This window comes from Geotrypetes seraphini, chromosome 10 (genome assembly GCF_902459505.1).
Source record: "Geotrypetes seraphini chromosome 10, aGeoSer1.1, whole genome shotgun sequence".
In the NCBI taxonomy this organism is placed as follows: Eukaryota; Metazoa; Chordata; class Amphibia; order Gymnophiona; family Dermophiidae; genus Geotrypetes; species Geotrypetes seraphini.
The window spans coordinates 144,422,630-144,438,153 of record NC_047093.1 but is presented as its reverse complement, the minus strand read 5'-3'; the positions used below and the strand labels follow the sequence as shown (position 1 = coordinate 144,438,153).

At 43.8% G+C, this 15,524-nt stretch overlaps 1 protein-coding gene across 1 annotated transcript in view; it reads right to left on the bottom strand.

The window, feature by feature from the left end:
- KASH5 (KASH domain containing 5) overlaps window positions 1-15,524 on the bottom strand; it is a 116,737-nt gene that overhangs the window by 86,217 nt on the left and 14,996 nt on the right. Inside the window, exon 2 of the mRNA XM_033960874.1 lies at window positions 6,535-6,674. Within this exon, the coding sequence (XP_033816765.1) occupies window positions 6,535-6,646 (112 nt within the window). The 5' untranslated portion in view covers window positions 6,647-6,674. The remainder of the gene's footprint in view (window positions 1-6,534; window positions 6,675-15,524) is intronic.

Below are 15,524 nucleotides of genomic sequence, written 5' to 3'. Positions count from 1 at the left end.
AATTGCACTAAGATAGACTAGAATGGATGTAGACTTGAGGCCAGAGGTAGAAAAGTGCAGAAGATAATCCAAGACGGACGACAAGGAGGTGTCTCAAGGCTCCTTGTTATGAGAGATGCACCACGTAGAAAATCTAGTCCATTTTTAGTGGTAGCATTGCCTAGTGGCAGGCTTTCTGGAAGCCTCAAAAATGTCCCAAACAGGTTGAGAAAACTGAAGAGGAGTTATGTTGAGAGGTATCATGCTGTCAAGTATAGAGACTGCAGGTTGGGATGAACAAGAGATCCTTGACTCTGTGTAAGCACAGATGGAAAAACTGGTAGAAGGTATGGCTTCCTGCTGCTGAGCTGAAGTAGAAGGAAGAACCAGGGTTGCCTGGAGCTACCGAGGAGCTATTAGAAACATGGTAGCATGATCATTCTTGAGCTTGACAAGAGTCTTGAGAATGAGAGGGAATGGAGGGAATGCATACAGGAAAAGATTCATCCATTCCAGAAGGAAAGCATCTGCCTCGAGGCGATGAGGACAGTATATCCTGGAGCAGAACTGAGGCAGTTTGTGGTTGTGGGGAGACGCAAAGAGATCTATTTGAGCAGTTCCCCACTGAGAAAAAACGTTATGAAGAGGCGAGGAACTGAATGTCCATTCGTGAGATTGCAGAAGATGACTCAATTTGTCCGCCAGACAGTTTTTCTCTCCTTGAATGTAGACTGCATTCAGGAAGGTGTTGTGATGGATCATCCAGTCCCACACCCTTTGAGCTTCCTGATAAAGGGGGAGAGATCCTGTTCCTCCCTGCTTGTTGACGTAGTACATGGCAACTTGATTGTCTGTCTGAATAAGATGCTGAAAAGCTTTGAGAGCATTGAAGATCACTCTGAGTTCCAACAGATTGATGTGACACTGACGATCCATGCTGGACCAGTGGCCTTGAGCCCCCCAAGCATAGGTCGAAGAATCTGTCATGAGAACTTTCTGATGAGGAGGTGTCTGAAACAGTAAACCTCTGGAGAGATTGGAAGAGAGTATCCACCAGTGGAGAGACTGTCTCAATAAAGGAGAGACTGTAATGTGTTGAGAGAGTGGGTCGCAAGTCTGTGCCCATTGAGATGCCAGAGTCCACTGAGGAATTCTGAGGTGAAGTCTAGCAAAAGGACGTGACGTGAACGGTCGAGGCCATTTGACCGAGTAGTATCATCATGTGTCTCGCTGAGAGTGAAGAAAGGGGAGACACTTTGCGGCAAAGCTGAAGGAGATCATCCAGACGCTGCTGAAGAAGGAATGCTCTGAGTTGGACAGTGTCCAGAACAGCTCCAATGAACTGTAGGTTGAGAGGGCTGAAGGTGGGATTTGGGAAAGTTGATTTTGAATCCTAAGCTTTGTAGGAACCGCATAGTCCATTGGGTCGCTACAATAACCACCTGAAAGGTAGGGGGACACCTGAAGACCATGGTTCCGTAAAGATGCTGCAACTACCACTAGGCACTTGGTGAACACTCGTGGAGATGATGCCATGCCGAAGGGTAGCACACTGTACTGAAAATGCAGATTCCCCACCCAAAATCTGAGGTACTGACGGGAGGCCGGATGAATGGGGATGTGAGTGTAAGCCTCCTTGAGAGCTAGAGAACATAACCAATCGTTCTGATCTAGAAGGAGATAAAGGGATGCCAGGGACAACATGCAAAATTTTTCTTTGACCAAAAATTTGTTGAGAGCCCTGAGATCCAGTATGAGCTACAGATCGCCCGTCTTCTTCGGAACTAGGAAGTAATGGGAGTAAAACCTCCTGCTCTGCTGTTCCAAGGGAAATTCCTCGATGACATGGAGACGAAGCAGAGCTTTAGCTTCCTGAAGAAGAAGGGCGGTCTGGGATGGATTTGGAAGGGATACTCTCTTGGAGGAAGCTATGGTGGAATCTGAGTGAAATGAAGAGATTATCCTTCCCTGATTATTGACAGCACCCAGAGGTGATATGTAATGGTCTCCAATCGATGGTAAAAATGATGGAGACGACCTCCGATGGGAAGAGGAAAGGACAGAGGCAGAATGATGGAGGTTATGCTCTGTTTGAGACAGTCAAAAAGGCTGAGAAGCCTTTGGTGCAGCAGAAGGCTAAGGTTTCTGTTGCTTCTGTTGTTGTTGCGGTTTCTTGGGAGGTGCTCGAATGTAAGGAGCTGCCCTCGGAGGATAACGCCTCTGATAGGATGGAAGAGGTCAAGAAAACTTGGAAGGAACTGGCTTAGGCTTTGGTCTGACGATGGAAGCAAAATATTTCTCATGCTCAGATAACTTCTTGGTGGCAGCCTCTATTGATTCATCAAAGAGGTCATTGCCTTCACAAGGAATATTGGCCAGACGATCCTGAATGTTAAAATCCATATCAATGGTGCGAAGCCAGGCAAGGCGGCACATCGCTACTGAGAAAGCAGTGACCCTCGAGGAAAGTTAAATGGCATCATAAGATGACTGAAGAAGGTGTAACTTGAGTTGTGCTAAAGTAATAATGACTTGCTGGAACACTAAAAGCCTATGTTGACCAAGATCTTTAGAAAAACCAGGTAGTATATCAATAAAATACTTGAAATAAGTAGTAAAGATAAAATTATAATTTAAAACCCTGGGGGACATCATCGAATTTTGATAAAGACGACGACCAAACTTGTCCATGGTCCTACCCTCTCTGCCAGGAGGTACGGTAGCATAGACCCTGGAAGGATGACTCCTCTTTAAGGAAGATTCCACAAGAAGGGACTAATGAAATAGTTGTGAGTTCTCAAAGCTCTTGCAATGTACAGTTCTATACCTCAATTCCAACTTGCCTGGAACAGCAGGGATGGCATAAGGAGTCTCCAGGTTTCGTTTGAAAGTTTGAGAAAGAAGCTTGTTAAGAGGAAGTTTGAGAGACTCCGCAGAAGGCCGAGGCAAACTCATTTCCTCTAAATACTCCTTAGAGTACTTAGAACCAGAGTCCAATTTAAGATCCAAGTCCTCAGCCATTTGATGGAGGCAGGAGAAAAAGGACAATTGATCCGCAAGAGGATGGCCTCAAGAGGGTCTCGATGACCTCGAGGCGCCTCGAGTAGAAAACGAAGGCAAGGCCTCTCTGGAGTATTGATATCCCAACGAATAAGCAGACTGGGATGAGGCACTGGAAGAAGCGGAGCCCTCAGGTTCTGCTATTGGTGTCCTGGATCGAGGAGTTGGAGGTCTCGAAGAGCTAGAAGGCCTGGATGAGAAAGGCTTCTCTCTGGAGGAGGACCTGCGCTCGATGAGAGCCTCAATCAGCAATGAGAGTGCTGCTTGGAAGCAGGTCTCATGCGAGGTCGAGGAGACGTCACGCTATGCCTCAAAACGGGCAGTGCCTTATGTCAGGATATAGGGCTGGAAGCGTAGATCAAAGTCCCATAGACTCTGTGGTCTGGATCGAGGTATCTCGAAGCACTCCCAAAGACTCAGATCCTTGTATGAAGTATGAGGATTCCAGACGAGACACTCACAAAGACTGAACTCCTTGCATAGAGTGTGTAGATACAGCTTGAGGCACAGGCAAGGACTCGACCTCTTGTAAGATTGCTGAGTGCCTAGGCTGGACTGCAGGAAGCAGAGTCGAGGCAGGACTATATTTGATCAGTAACTGAACAAATTTCCACTCTAAAATGGTCTGGATGGTAGCCTGCAATTGTGGATCCAAGTCTGAAACTGGACCACTTGCTGAGGCTAAAGGCTCCGAGGAAGAATGCTTCGATTTGGAGGAATGATGTTTAGGTAGCTTGAGGACCACCGCTGAAACTTTCTGCTGAGGTATCTAACCTGAGGGAAGCTCAAGAAGATTTGGTAGATTTACTCGAGGTCAAGGATGTTCCAAATGGGGAAGGTCTAATGAGAGTCAAGGTCGAAGTCGTGGAGGCAGGAGGACACCCCATAGCAGGCCTGACCACATTGAAAGTCGAGGTCGAGGGTGTAGCAGGGGTTTTCCATACTGAAAATCTCTCCACTTGAACTCGATGACGTTTGAGGGCTCGAGGTTGAAGGGTAGCACAGTGAAGACGCACGACTCCAGCAATGGTCAGGCCTTAGACACTGAAGGCACCAGCGATGTGGGTCAGTGAGGGAGATTGCATGCGGCAGCTGGCTACACTTCTTGAAGCCAGTGACCGGCAGGACATAGAAGGAAAGATAGCCGATGAAAGTTGAAGCCCGCAGGCGTGCAACAGGCCCCACCAGTCACTCGACGAAAAAATTCAACTTTTGTTTTTTTTAACAATGACCCAAAAGAAAAGCACAGCAACACGGGTAATAAGAAAATAAAACATGAGCCACAGTGAGAGAAGGCACAAAGCGAACTAAGTTCAGCGCAGAGCATCAAAGACGTTCTTCTCGGCTCCGCAGAAAATTGAGAACTGAGGAGACACGCCCTGTACTGGGCAGGAAGGCACTCGCACATGCACGGTGCGGCAGACTCAAAACTTTGGAGTTTCTTCAAGCAAGTCTGCTTGCGAGGCTGTCCGCATCCATGCTCCGTGGATGACATCACCCACATGTGAGAATAGGCTACCTGCTTGTCCTGGTATAATGCAGTTGTGCAAGCAAAACAAAAAACTGCAGACTTTGTACACGATGCAGGCAGACTTTATTTATAACAAGTAAAACATTAGATTAAAAACCTTTTACCAGGCAAGGGACCCAACACGGTCCGTGTTTCGTATAATCTTCATCAGGGTCCTAATAAGTACAAGTACAATATTAAAACCAAGATATTTAAAAAGATAATTTTAAATAATAATAATAATAATAATCATCAAATAAATATCGAGATGATTCAAATTTTACAATACAGGGTAGAGGTGTGGAAAGTAAAAAAATAAAACACAAAAATAAAAATAAATAAAAAATAATTAATAAATAAATAAAAGGAACTTGAAGGGAAAAAAATGAAAAAAGAGAAGAATAGAAAGAAAAGAAGCCTTTATTTATATATTTTTTTAAAAAAATTTTTTTTAATCATTTTTAATTAATTGTATCTAATAAGTGTTTCAATATGACCATAAAAAGTCCAAAAGTTATATATATAAACCATAAGAACTAAAAAAATTAATTAATTAAAAAATGTGAATTAGTAATAGGTAAAAAAGAATTACATCAATCAAAAGAATAGAATCAATCAAAAGAATAGCCTTGGACAAATAGCTATCAAGAGACATAGAAAAAAACATATAGGTTTGAGAAATGTAATTCTAAAAAAAAATATATATATATATCTTAGCTAAGAAAATAGAGAGGTAAAGAGAAATGAGAGAAAAAATTTTTTGTGAAAAGTGAGTAGTTTAACATCACAAGTATTCTAGATACAGCAACAGTGATCATAGGAATTAAAAGTTAAAAAGCAAGGTAGACAATAAAAACAGAAATTTTATATATCATTGTAAGGTTGTATTTTATTTTATTCTGTTTTTATTGTCTACCTTGCTTTTTAACTTTTAATTCCTATGATCACTGTTGCTGTATCTAGAATACTTGTGAGTTTAAACTACTCACTTTCACAAAAAAATTTTTTCTCTCATTTCTCTTTACCTCTCTATTTTCTTAGCTAAGATATATATATATTTTTTAGAATTACATTTCTCAAACCTATATGTTTTTTTTCTATGTCTCTTGATAGCTATTTGTCCAAGGCTATTCTTTTGATTGATTCTATTCTTTTGATTGATGTAATTCTTTTTTACCTATTACTAATTCACATTTTTTAATTAATTAATTTTTAGTTCTATGGTTTATATATATAACTTTTGGACTTTTTATGGTTTAAAAAAATATATAAATAAAGGCTTCTTTTCTTTCTATTCTTCTCTTTTTTCATTTTTTCCCTTCAAGTTCCTTTTATTTATTTATTAATTATTTTTTATTTATTTTTATTTTTGTGTTTTATTTTTTACTTTCCACACCTCTACCCCTGTATTGTAAAATTTGAATCATCTCGATATTATTTGATGATGAATTATTATTATTATTATTCTTTAAAATTATCTTTTTAAATATCTTGGTTTTAATATTGTACTTGTACTTATTAGGACCCCTGATGAAGATTATACGAAACACAGACCGTGTTGGGTCCCTTGCCTGGTAATAAGTTTTTAATCTAATGTTTTCCTTGTATAAATAAAGTCTGCCTGCATCGTGTACAAAGTCTGCAGTTTTTTGTTTTGCTTGCTCTGGATTGTTTTTCACTGCAGACAGTTGGACCATTGTTTCTTTACTTTGGTTGGATAATGCGGTTGTGCTGCACCCCTCCATTTGCTTGTCTCCCCACTCATCCCCTCCATTCCTTCCAGCTCCTGTCCATCATCCTTCTCCAGTACACGTCTGTGACTCTAGTCTACCTGTTTATTGTTGGTGGTATGATAGCATCAATGCCATAAAGCCATAATACCACAAACACTACTCAAAATCAAAATCTGCTCTGGCTTACAGATATGATATTTAAAAATCCGACACTGGTCCAGAACACCCCTGCTGAGCTGATAGATGACATACCATTTGGCAACGGAGTCATAGAGCATCCTGAGGCTGGTGTGACATCAGGAAGACTGGAAGATGATTTATCTGATATGACAATGCTTGCTTCACCGAGCTCCTGTCCATCCATGGCCCAGAAACAGCTGTCCTTCAAGACACTGGTGAGAAATGTTCACATGCTTAGCAATATTGGAAATAGCAGATTTAAGAGACACAATCAACAGTGATTATCTTTAAGATGCTAGTCAATGACTCTACTAGAAAATTCTTAGTGCTAAGACAGTTTAATGCCTCATCCTAAAAAGAGGACTGGGGTGGTTTTCTATGATACCTCAAAATATGCCAAATCCCACTATATGGTATTCAGAATGAGAAAGGAGGTGGAGGTCTCAGAAACCCGCTTGGATTTAGGTTTAATTTCCATGTTCCAAGACTGACAGGTTCAGAGTTTCAATCATCGACCCCTCACATACCTCCTCCTCTTTTTTTCAAAGCTGCCTATTTATTTATTTAATCAAACTGTCTTTATATTTCATCTTTCATGTTTTAAATTTTCTTTACATGACAGAAAATTCACTTAGCTTTAGATTGCAGATATCACCATTGTCCTTCCTCTCCTTGGGCTGATGTAAGCACTAATCATCAGCCCAAGGAGAGGAAGGACGTGCATTAAAAAAATAAATAAATAAATGCACATTGTCTGATATAAACCCTTGAGAAAGCCACTGCGATGGCGAAATGGGTCCTGTTGGGCTACTTGGATATCTGCAATCTAAAGCTAAGTGAATTTTCTGTCGTGTAAAGAAAATTGAAAACATGAAAAATGAAATATAAAGACAGTTTGGATAAATAAATAGGAAGTTTTGAAAAAAAGAAAGAAGAAAAAAAGATTGTTTCAGCACAAGGAGGGGGAGGTATGACTGAAATTCTGAACACTCTTCTTGTAAATTTCTCATTACAGAGCCACAAAATTTCTGTGGCAGCACCAACTGTTTTTTGGGGCAGCCGGTGGCATCTTGGGTGGTTCGATATAACAAATCATCTCACATTACCAGACGGTCCTATAGAAGAGGTACCTCTGGTTGATTTGACATTATAGAAATAGGTTTGCGGTACGTCTTTGCTTTCTATTATGGCTCTAAACCTGGATCATTTCTCTGGGCCTTCTGCAGGTCAGATTTAATAATAATAATAACAGTTTATATACCGCAGTACCGTTAAGTTCTATGCGGTTTACAAAAGATTAATGAAGTACAAGTTGAGAGAAGTTAGGGGATTGGTCAACAAGAGGGGGATGGGACAAGAGAACCGTTGAAGAGGGGAAAGAGAGGAGCGGGTCAACTGTCTAGATATTTCAAGAACAGGTGAGTTTTGAGGCGCTTCCTGAATACCTCGTAAGTGGTGGGCGAGAGCTGTTGTTCTAGATCTTTACCCCATAACGCTGCTTGATGTGAGAGAAGGTGTTCATGGTTTTTTTTGGGGGGGGGTTTTTCATGGTGGTTTTTTTTGGTTTGCAACCTCTAACCGGGGGGGAAACGAAGTGCAAGTGGGAGCTTCTTTTGTGTCTGTTGGCTGAGAAGGAGAAGAGGTCGGTTATGTATTTAGGGGCTAGACCGTAAAGAACTTTAAAGCAGAGGCAGACGAACTTAAACTTTACACGAGCTTCCAAGGGTAGCAAGTGTAGCTGTTTGTAGTATGGCGTCACATGGTCAAATTTCTTCAGATCGAAGATAAATCTGACCGCAGCGTTTTGCATTAATTGTAAGCATCGCATATTCTTTTGGGAGATTGCTAAATAGGCGATGTTACAATAGTCGAGTTGACTCAGTACGAGGGATTGTACCAGGATTCTGAATGCAGAGTTGTCAAAATATGATTTAATGGATTTAAGCTTCCAGAGGGTGAAAAAACCCTTTTTGATTAAGGAGTCCACTTAAAGAAGATAAAAACTTTGTCACTTAGGCTGCTGACATTGGTATAACCCAGGGCTGTCCAAGTTCGGTCCTGAGATCTACTGGCAGGCCAGGTTTTCTGAATATCCACAATGAACATGCATGAGAGAGATTTGCATACCAAGAAGGCAGTGCAGGAAAATCTCTCTCATTGTGGATATCCAGAAAACTTGGCCTGCCAGTAGATCTTGAGGACCGGACTTGGGCAACCCTGGTATAACCTAAAGGAAGGATTGTGGCAGACACTCCTAGTGAGTTGGTACTTGAGCTGTTCGCCTTGCGGATCCTCCCTGAAGTTTCCCTGTAGTATGGTGGGCTTAGTTTTATGCTGGGCTTTCTGCTGCACTCTCCAGCCAGTGGGATTCCTGTTTTGCCAGTGGCTTCCTTCTGTATATCTGTAGTGAGAAATAGGTCTAGCCCTTTCATTATGGTTGTGATAGTGTATATTGGGAGATGTTTGAGTCTCCTTGTACTTTCTGTCATTTCCAGAGTTCTTTCTCTTTCAGAGCTGCAACTTCCTGGCAAAACTCAGTCACTATGACCTGCAAATCCTCGTGGTCCATAGTCACCACAGTAGCCACTGCTTCTCTCTCAACCTTTGGAATAGGCATAGCACTATCCTGTGTTCTTAAGAAGGCCAATTCTTTTTGTAAATGTCTGATTGACTCTGTTAAGCATGTCACTTCAGCTGGGCAAAAGTTCAGGGATTTTCTTTTGCCCCTACCAAAACAAGACTTACTGCCCCCTGCTCCTCTTCCTCTCTGACAAGGGTTACCATTTGTGTAGCCCCTGGCCTCCTAAAGTAGTACCCTGTGGCAGGTTATATGCATAGGAGGCAGGCCAGAAGGACACTATCAGGAAAAAGGAGGGTAAACAGGGCAAATAGAAATTCTCCCTTCACTAGTATATTCATGGTTCTGGGACATTAATCCCGACTTATAGGCATAGAGATAGCCAGCTGCTTAGAGAAATTCTTATGCCAGAGAATATGGTGAAATCAGTTAGCTTAGCAGGGTTTAAAAAGGCTTGGATAATTTCCTAAAAGAGAAGTCCATTGGCCTTTATTGAGATGGCTTGGGGAAATCCACTGCTTATTCCTAGAATAAACAGCATAAAAAGCACAGTTACTTACCATAACAGGTGTTATCCAGGGACAGCAGGCAGCTATTCTCACATATGGGTGACATCATCCGACGGAGCCCCGATGCGGACGCCTCACAAGCAGACTTGCTTGAAGAAACTAGAAGTTTCAAGTCGCCCGCACCACGCATGCGCGAGTGCCTTTCCGCCCAGCACAGGACGCATCTCCTCAGTTCAGATAGCTAGCAGAGAAGCCAACCAGGGGAGGTGGGTGGGTTGTGAGAATAGCTGCCTGCTGTCCCTGGATAACACCTGTTATGGTAAGTAACTGTGCTTTATCCCAGGACAAGCAGGCAGGTATTCTCACATATGGGTGGCCTCCAAGCTAACCAAAATGGGATGGTGGGAGTGTTGGCAACTTAGGAGAATAAATTTTGTAATACTGTTTGGCCAAACTGTCCATCCCGTCTGGAGAAAGTATCCAGACAATAGTGAGAAGTGAAGGTATGAACCGAGGACCAAGTAGCAGCCTTGCAAATTTCCTCAATAGGTGTAGATCTGAGGAAAGCTACTGAAGCTGCCATTGCTGTGACTTTATGGGCTGTGACTTTACTGTGAAGTGGTAATCCAGCCTGGGCATAGCAGAAAGAGATACAAGCTGCCATCCAGTTGGAGATGGTGCGCTTAGAAACTGGATGTCCCAACTTATTTGGATTGAAGGAGATAAAAAGTTGAGGAGCAGTTCTGTGTGGTTTGGTGCGTTCCAAGTAGAAGGCCAAAGCACGTTTACGGTCCAGAGTATGAAGAGCTGATTCTCCAGGGTGAGAATGAGGCTTTGGAAAAAACACTGGAAGTACGATGGATTGGTTGAGATGAAATTCTGAGACCACTTTAGGTAGGAATTTCAGATGAGTACGAAGAACCACCTTGTCATGATGGAACACAGTGAATGGTGGGTCAGTAACAAAAGCTTGCAGCTCACTGACTCATCGAGCAGAAGTGAGAGTAATGAGAAAGACCACTTTCCAAGTGAGATACTCCAGATGAGCCTTATCAATTGGTTCAAATGGAGGCTTCATGAGTTGAGAAAGGACAACATTGAGGTCCCAAACCACAGGAGGCGGTTTGAGAGGAGGTTTGACATTGAAAAGTCCTTTCATGAATCTGGAAACCACCGGATGAGCAGAGAGGGGTTTCCCTTCAATAGGCTGATGGAAAGCCGCAATTGCACTGAGATGGACTCGTATTAGAGAATGACACGGTGACAAAATTCATCAAAACCATTTTCATGTCATTCTTTAAAGAGAGAGGGAAGAATCAGAGTATGAATGGCCACAACCACTGACCCACAAGCTTTGCTTTGAAAAATGCTGGTGTAGAAGGACTGAGGTTGAAATAGACACTAGAAAATGACATGGGATTATTTCCCGCGGTTATCCGCGGGGACAGGAACGGTGATGAATTTTGTCACCATGTCATTCGCTAACTCGTATAGATGTAGACTTGAGACCAGAATTGGATAAGTGCAAAAGATAGTCCAAAACAGAAGATAAGGAGGAATGCTGAGGCTCCTTATGATGAGAAAAACACCATGTAGAAAATCTAGTCCATATTTGGTGATAGCATTGTCTAGTTGTAAGCTTTCTAGAAGCTTCTAAAACGTCTCTTACAGATTGAGAAAACTGAAAAGGGGTTATGTTGAGAGGTACCAGGCTGTCAGGTGTAGAGACTGCAGGTTGGGATGAAGCAGAGATCCTTGACTCTGTGTAAGCAGAGAAGGAAAAACTGGTAGAAGGTATGGCTCCCTGCTGCTGAGTTGAAGCAGAAGGGAGTACCATGGTTGTCTCAGCCACTGAGGAGCGATTAGAATCATGGTGGCATGATCATTCTTCAACTTGACCAGAGTCTTGAGAATGAGAGGAAATGGAGGAAATGCGTAGAGGAAAAGATTTGTCCATTCCAGAAGAAAAGCATCTGCCTCGAAGCAGTGAGGAGAGTATATCCTGGAGCAGAACTGAGGAAGTTAGTAGTTGTGGGGAACTGCAAAGAGGTCTATTTGAGGCGTTCCCCACTGTGAGAAAAAGTGATGAAGAGGGGAGGAATGGAGAGTCCATTCGTGAGGTTGCAGGAGACAACTCAAGTTGTCCGCCAAGCAATTCTGTGCCCCTTGAATGTAGACAGCTTTGAGGAAGGTGTTGTGACGGATGGCCCAGTCGCAAACTTCCAGAGCTTCTTGACAAAGGGAGGCAGACCCTGTCCCTCCCTGTTTGTTGACATAATACATGGCGACTTGGTTGTCCGTGCGGCGAGGACTACTATGTCATGAAGGAGATGTTGAAAAGCATGGAGAGCTTTGAGGATCGCTCTGAGTTCCAACTGATTGATATGACACTGATGATCCGTACTGGTCCAGAAGCCTTGAGTACGGAGACCATCGAGATGAGCGCCCCAAGCATAGATGGAAGAGTCTGTCGTGAGGACCTTCTGATGAGGGGGCGTTTGAAAAAGCAAGTCTCTGGAAAGATTGGAAGAGAGCATCCACCAACGGAGAGACTTCTTCAAAGAAGGAGTGACTGTGATGTGTTGAGAAAGAGGATCGCAAATCTGCATCCACTAAGATGCCAGGGTCCACTGAGGAATTCTGAGGTGAAGTCTGGCAAAAGGAGTCACATGTACTGTGGAGGCCATATGATCCAGAAGTACCATCATGTGTCTCGCTGAGATGGAAGAGCGGGAAGACACTGTGTGACACAGTTGAAGAAGAGCTTCCAGACGTTGTTGTGGAACGAATGCTCTGAGTTGGACAGTGTCCAGAATAGCTCCAATGAATTGTAGATTCTGAGAGGGCTGAAGTTGAGATTTGGGAAAGTTTGATTTTGAATCCCAAACTTTGTAGGAACCAGGTAGTCCATTGGATAGCTACAATAACCCCTTGAGATGTGGAATCTGTGATAAGCCAGTCGTTTAGGTAGGGAAATACCTGAAGACCATAATTCTGTAGAGCTGCCGCTACCACTACCAGGCACTTGGTGAACACTCTGGGAGACGAGGCCAGGCCGAAGGGTAGAACTCTGTATTGGTAATGCAGATTCCCCACCCGAAATCTGAGGTATTGACGGGAGGCCGGATGGATGGGAATATGAGTGTAGGCCTCCTTGAGATCCAGAGAACATAACCAGTCATTCTGCTCGAGGAGGGGATAAAGGGATGCCAGGGACCACATTCAAAACTTTTGTCTAGAAATTTGTTGAGAGCCCTGAGATCCAGAATGGGTCGCAGATCGCCCATCTTTTTCGGAACAAGCAAGTAACGGGAGTAAAAACCCCTGTTCTGCTGGTCCAAAGGAACTGGTTCGATGGCATGGAAACGAAGCAAAGCTTGAGCTTCCTGAAGAAGAAGGGGGGTCTGGGATGGATTGGAAGGATACTCTCTTGGAGGAAGTTCTTGAGGAACCTGAGTGAAATGAAGAGAGTATCCCTCCCAGATGATGGTAAGCACCCAGAGATCGGATGTAATTATTGTCCATCTGTTGTAAAAATGATGGAGATGACCTCCTATAGGGGGAAAAGGAGACAGAGACAGAACGGTGGAGGTTATGCTCTGATGTAAACAGTCAAAAAGGCTGAGAAGCCTTAGGTGCAGCAGAAGGTTGGGATTTCTGTTGCTTCTGAGGTGGCTGTTTTTTCAAAGGAGGGCGAGTATAAGGAGCCGGCTTTGGAGCAAAACGCCTTTGATAGATGACAGCAGGGCGTGCAGGCTTTGCAGGAGCTGGCTTTGGTTTAGGTCTGATGATTGAAGCAAATGATTTTTCATGGTCAGATAATTTTTTAGTGGCCACCTCGATTGACAAGGAATGTTAGCCAAGCAGTCTTGAAGGCTAGGGTCCATGTCAATGGTACGAAGCCATGCAAGACGCATGGCCACAGAGCAAGCAGCCACACGGGCAGATAACTCAAAGGCATCATAAGATGATTGCAGGAGATGGAGACGTAACTGAGAAAAAAAAGCAATGACTTCTTGAAACTCAAAATGCATGTGGTTATCCATATAAGTCAAAAACTTTGGCAGAAGGGAAAGACGAAATTCAAAATAAGTAATGAAATAAAAATTATAATTGAGGACTTTAGAGGACATCATAGCATTCTGGTAGATGCAACGTCCAAATTTGTCCATAGTTTTTCCCTCCCGTCCAGAAGGGACTGTAGCATAGACCTTGGAAGGATGGGATCTCTTCAAGGACGATTCAACAAGCAGGGATTGATGAGATAACTGTGAGTTGTTAAATCTCTTGCGATGCACAGTCTTATACCTCAAGTTCAATTTTCCTGGAACTGCTGATATGGAAAAGGGAGTCTCCATGCATCGAGCAAAAGTCTGGTCCAAAAGCTTATGAAGTGGAATCTTGAGAGACTCTGCTGGAAGCTAAGGAAGATGCATGACTTCGAGATATTCCCTAGAATATTTGGAGCCAGTATCCAATTTGACGTCCAAGTCCACAGCCATCTGTCGGAGGAAAGAGGAGAAAGAGAGCTGATCCGGCGATGCCTCGTCTCGAGAAGCATGCGTCGAAGAAGAAGCTTCGACATGGAAAAAAGTGTCATAGGAACCCAGTGACTTGGACGAGGCAATTGAGCCTGGAATATCCTCGAGGTCCGGCATCGGAGACCTCGAACGAGGAGTCGGAGGTCTGGTCGAGGTTGGAGTAGAGCGAGGCTTCGAGGAAGATGGTTTATCCTGCAAAGAACGATCCTGGAAGAATGCCTCGATGAAGGTCTCGAATGATGGTGAGAACTGTGTCTAGAACCAGATCTCGAGGATCGAGGAGATTTCGCCTCGGAGACGGAAGCAGCCGATGCCAATGTATGAATAGGACTAGAGCCTGTAGATCGAAGCTCCAGAGCCTTGAAGAGGAACCTCAATGCACTAGCAAAGACTCTGCTCCTTGCTGAGAGTGTGAGGAGTCCTGTCGATGCACTCGCAAAGAATCTACTCCTTGCTTTTCGTGCTTGGATGGCAGACCAGACACTCGCAAAGAGTGTGACTCCGACTGGGACATAGGAAGCGGCTCGACCTCGCAGGAGTCTATTGAATGCCCAGGCAGGATAATAGGAAGCAGTTTAGGACCCATAATGGTAAGGTACTGCAGAAACTGCTTCTCTAAAATGGTCTGGAAAGAAGCCGGCAAGGTGGGATCCGCATCTGAAACCAGACCACCTGCCTTGGCTGGAGGTTCCTTCGAGCAGTGTGAGTGTGCTTCGACTTAGTAGTCTTAGACACCTTAATCACCACCAGCAGAACCGACTACTGAGCTATCTGACCTGAGGAAACAGGGGAAGATAGCAAGATGATGTCAAAGCAAGAGCCGCTGCAAACGATGAAGGTTTTGATGAGGCTCGAGGTGGAAGCAGGAGGCGCAGAAGGAGGCTTGAGGGAAGTCGAGGCCGAAGATGCCATCGAAGTCGAGAGATTAGTCGAAGGACTCCATCTCGAAGAGCTTGTCCATCAGAATGCAACGACGCTTAAAAGCACGAGGCTGAAGTGTTTGGCAAGGTAGGCACGACGTGGGATGATGTTTAGGCCCAAGGCACTTGAGGCAGCGTCTATGAGGGTCTGTGAGAGAGATCGCGCGCCAACACTTGCTACACTTCTTAAAGGATATAGGCCGAGAAATAGCCGCCGCGAAGTCGAAGCTGGTGGGCTGCGGCCGAGTGGCCCGTGCCGGAGAACGAATGGAAAATTTTTTTTTTTAATAAAACAGCGATTTGTGAAGAAAAAAACACCAACCACGGTTGTAGAGAAGGCAAAAGAGAACAAGTTGAACGCAGAGTCAAAGACGGACTTCTCGGCTCTGCGGAAAAACTAAGAACTGAGAAGACGTGCCCTGTGCTGGGCGGAAAGACACTCGCGCATGCGCGGTGCGGGCAACTCGAAACTTCTAGTTTCTTCAAGTAAGTTTGCTTGTGAGGCGTCCGCATC